The 4,835-nt window shown below is 31.5% G+C and overlaps 1 protein-coding gene across 1 annotated transcript; it reads right to left on the bottom strand.

Moving 5' to 3' along the window:
* On the bottom strand, positions 2,957-4,197 carry LOC109352286 (vacuolar iron transporter homolog 1-like). The gene has a single exon (XM_019594203.1). The coding sequence runs from the start codon at positions 3,916-3,918 to the stop codon at positions 3,262-3,264; it is 657 nt and encodes a 218-aa protein (XP_019449748.1). The 5' UTR covers positions 3,919-4,197; the 3' UTR covers positions 2,957-3,261.

Here is a 4,835-nt window from a genome sequence, read left to right as displayed (position 1 = left end):
TAGTTTGAGATTTCATGATGTCATTAATGTCATGCTCTTGATTCTCATAAGAATTAATAGTAAAATTATTATGAGAATTACAATTATGGTTATTAATGCTAATAATAATCTCCTTAATAATTTCAAAAAATTAAATAGACTTAAGATGATAAGAAGGAAGGCTGTTACTTTGTTATTATAGCAATACAACCAATACTTATTCACATATTCATGTGATTCTTGATACCCTGACCTTCAGTAATTCCTTTCTATATGTCAAATTTCATTTCTAGAAATTTTAACTTTCATAATTTTATACTCTACCATTTGACATAAGATAATAATTAAAAAGACACCCAATTTCCAATTCTCTAAGAACATCACGAAATTCAAAATAATTTTGGGACATAATATGTGTTATTATAGAAGATTTGTTACGGCCTACCAAATTGTTGTACCCTCACAAAGCTCACCAAAAAAGGAAAAGTTATATGGGAGCTACATATAAAACTTGAAGAGATCTATGAGCATGGAACAATTTTTTTCTTTATCCTTGCACTATAAGCAATTATATCTGAGTCAGAAATATCCACAGGTATGCGAGCCTAACTCTCTCAGTGCGGATATTTTTTCTATTTACTAGACTGGAATATGAGGGATGGAGCAGTCTTGGACACATTATTGAATTTCCTTGAATGATGTTTTTATTTGTATCAAAAATCATAGTCATAAACTTGTGAAATTTAGTCTTTGGGTTTTGCTGTTATTTTGGTAAATATAATCTTTTTCGATTTGCGAATAGAGCGGCCATTATTCATGCAGGGGTATACGAAATTCATGGATATATATAAGCTAATTGTCTTTTTCATTCTCATAATAACAAAGTTCTCCCATCTTCTCATAATAACCTCCTTAGTAATTTCAAAATATTTATAGATATGTAAAAGACCTAAGTTGTTAGTTAAATAGAGACATGTATTAGTTTAATAATACAATATAAATATTGAAGTTGTATTTTGTATGAGTTAAAACAACAAATATTCAAGTAAGTCAAAATAATTATAATATAAAAACAAAAAATAGATGTGAACGAACAATTTAAAGTGATAAATCTTAATGACATAACTAACATTGTTCATGTTGAATCGGAATAAATTAAACTTCAGATCAAAATCTGTGTTTCTACATAATTGTTTGTAATTCATTACATGTGAGGACTTTGGATAATAAACAGATTAGTGTGAAAGTTTCCAGCAACCTACAAATGTGAAAAACAACAAAATTCAAGGAAGTGCAAAGAATTTACAATATACATAACAACAAAATCTATAAAATCTACCATGAATTTGTAAATCTTGATGACAAATTAGTTGTTGTATTTTGGATTCTAGACTCTACTACACCATCATTACATTTCAAGATGTACATCTATGTGATTTTTTATATGGGTGAATAGTTTTATATGAGTCAATTAACTTTGTGGAGGGAAATGCGGAGAATTTGGAAAAGTACTTGAAGGAAGTTATTTTGTGTGAAGAAACTTATTTTATAATATATCATTATGCATTAAAATCTTTTTGAAAATAATTAAAGGAAGTTATTATGTCTGAAAAATCTTATATGATCTTAAAACTATTAAAATAACGCTTTCAAACACCAATATCTTAAGCCTATGTGTCATACTTGTTTTCTTTTTTCACGAGTACCATTTTAGTTCCAAATATTATTGAATAACTTTACGTGATTATTTAATGGCCTAAAATATAATGATGTTACCTTGTTAGTGGAAACTTGGAAGGTGATTTATTCTCCTTAATATGATAATGATTTAATGTAGTCCAGATCGTTACAATTGGTAAATATAAGACTGCTCCATCCCTCATGTTCGAGTTTTGTGAATGGAAAAAATACCCGCGTTGGGAGAATTAGCCCCACATACCTGTAGATGTTCCCAACTCGGACAGAATTACCTATAGTGGAAGGACAGGGAAAAAATTGTTCCATGCTCATAGATCTCTTCAAGTTTTATATGTAGCTCCCATATAACTTTTCCTTTTTTGGTGAGCTTTGTGAGGGTACAACAATTTGATAGTCAGTAACAAATCTTCTATAATAACACATATTATGCCCCAAAATTATTTTGAATTTCGTAATGTTCCTAGAGAATTGGAAATTGGGTGTCTTTTTAATTATTATCTTATGTCAAATGGTAGAGTATAAAATTATGAAAGTTAAAATTTCTAGAAATGAAATTTGACATATAGAAAGGAATTACTGAAGGCCAGGGTATCAAGAATCACATGAATATGTGAATAAGTATTGGCTGTATTGCTATAATAACAAAGTAACAGCCCTTTCAACGGTCCATCAGAAATAACAATACATGTTTCCTTTACCCTCCAATTAATCCAAAAGAATATTTGGTTAGTTAAGAAATCCAAATAATCTTTATGTACGAAATCTATTAAACTCCAAATAATCTTGTTTACAAAATCTAATAGGACTCTAATGAGAGGTAAAGCTGAATAGTAAAAGAACTGGTTTTGGGTTACATTTTATCTTTGATCCATGGGAGAACTTTGTTATGAGAATGAAAAAAAAAAGACAAATTGCTTATATGCATAAAATTGTATACCCCCATGCATGAATAATGGCTGGCATATTTGAAAAAGCAAAAATGATCACTACCAAAGAACTAAGAGCTACATGGCCCAACTAAATAACAAGTTTATGAGCTATGTAAATCAAATATAGTCTGGGTAGGCCATTACAAATCTTGAATAAGCAACTAATATGCCAAAAAATATTCTGAACTTAAATTAGAAATGGACATCACTTTTATTTTTCCTCTTCCATTACAAGGACAAAATAGTTTTTGTTATCTTTGAATTAGACTGCAATTTTCTATATATTTTAACATCATAGTTCACTTCAATATGACTATATCTCAACCTACCTTACAAATGAAAACTTTTACCAAATATCATTCATAGGGAGCACTATACATATACAAATTACAAAAGACTTTAAAACACCTTACCCCTTTTTATGTCAATTGCCAATACAACTTTCTTCAACTAATGTCTCACACCTTATCATTTCTAGCAAAAAGAAAAGATAAGAGGCTTGAAGAAGATAAGGGACACAAAGTATAGATATAGTTCCATGGTCTTTTTATTTTATACACAAACACTTTCTTTTAAGGAAAAATAAAAGTGAACTCTTTCTGGGTTTGAACTGATATAATTCCATAGTTGGCAAGACCTACTTGCAAAACACACTTCACAAACCACTTGACCCAATCAACTTGGTTAGACCAAAAGTAATGGCCATGGCTAACCAACCACCAACCAAAACCCTAAGAGCAGACCTTAAAACTGGAGCCTTACCCAACACTGCCCCTAACCAACCAAAGATCACTAAAGCAAAGGTCACTGCAGCCACAACCACACCAAGCCTCAAATTATATTCCCTTATAAAAGATGCTGCAAGCAATGGCACAATTGCACCAACAGAAAAGGCCAAAGCTGATGCTGCTGCTGCTTGCAAAGGATTTGGCAAACTTTCCTTCTCTTCAATATTTTCATTTCCTCTCCCACTTTCATTGTTTCTCTTCATTTGAGCAACTTCTATGTCCAACTGTGAGTACACAGACACAAATTCACCTATGGCCATGCTACAAGCACCAGCCACCAATCCTGCAAAACCAGTTAAAATCATGGCCTTGATGTCTTGCTTCACTGCTCCAACACCCATCATAAGAGATGCTGTTGAAACCAATCCATCATTGGCTCCTAACACCGCGGCGCGCAGCCATTGAGATCTTCTTGAGTAGTCAAAGTCCTTGGTTTCAATCTCTAGGGTTGTTCCTTGTTGCTCAAGGTCATTGTTTGGAAGGACAAATTTGGTTTGGTTAAGGGTTGTCTCAGTGGGTGCCATGAGAAAGAGTAATAAGACAACTAGAGGAAAGGGTAATCAATATATGAAAGAAAGGTATGAAGAAGAAGGGTGTGATGAAAGTGTGGGTGACACACGCTACCCAGAAGCGTATATAAGGATAAATTTGCCTATGTTGGAAGCAAAAGTGGGGTTACCCCACCACTAAATATATAAAAGAAAGAGATTCACAAACTGTTGAAAAAGATATTTGTAATGGGATGTTAAAGTAATACTTTACAAAATAAATGTTGCAATGAAAAGGAAAGGAATGATTGAAGGGTGTTTATACAAATTGTAACATGGTAAAAGATGTATGAAGGAGCAAATTTAGTTTGAGATTACTCTCTTCAACTAAGCTTTGTGCTTTGAAATTTGTTGAGCTTATGGGCATGAAGAATCTATATAAACATTCTGTTAATCTTGCTATACACTCTATTAAAAAGGTGTGCAATTTATTGGAGGAAAAATATTAACACAGCTAAGCAATAGTGTAATAGAAAAGAAAACAGCTACTTTTCAGAATCAAAATCATATGAAAAGTTGGAAAAGAAAACAAGATGATTTTTTGGTAATTTTTTTAGAACAGTCCTAACTATAGTTAATAAAGAAGATCTTAAGAAACGGTATATTAAGCAGACAATTCTTCGAATCATGATAGAAAAATATTCATAAAAAAGAAACATCATTGTTTTTTTCTCATAAAAAGGGAAAACACCTCTTTTGTAAAGTTTCAAATCATATATATGGGAGACTGTTGATTAGATAAAAAGCTTCCCCAATCAATAGTACATAAATGGAATACGGTGTCATAGAAGAAACAAATTCAAGGATAAGGGTATTGATTAAGATGAGAGATGAAGAAAAGAAGGTAAAGGTTGAAGTAAAGGAAGCCAAAATTTCAATGTATAGTAAGCACA

This window comes from Lupinus angustifolius, chromosome LG07, assembly GCF_001865875.1.
Source record: "Lupinus angustifolius cultivar Tanjil chromosome LG07, LupAngTanjil_v1.0, whole genome shotgun sequence".
NCBI classification, from domain to species: Eukaryota; Viridiplantae; Streptophyta; class Magnoliopsida; order Fabales; family Fabaceae; genus Lupinus; species Lupinus angustifolius.
The sequence above is the reverse complement of the archived record's forward strand: the minus strand, read 5'-3'. Positions and strand labels throughout refer to the sequence as shown.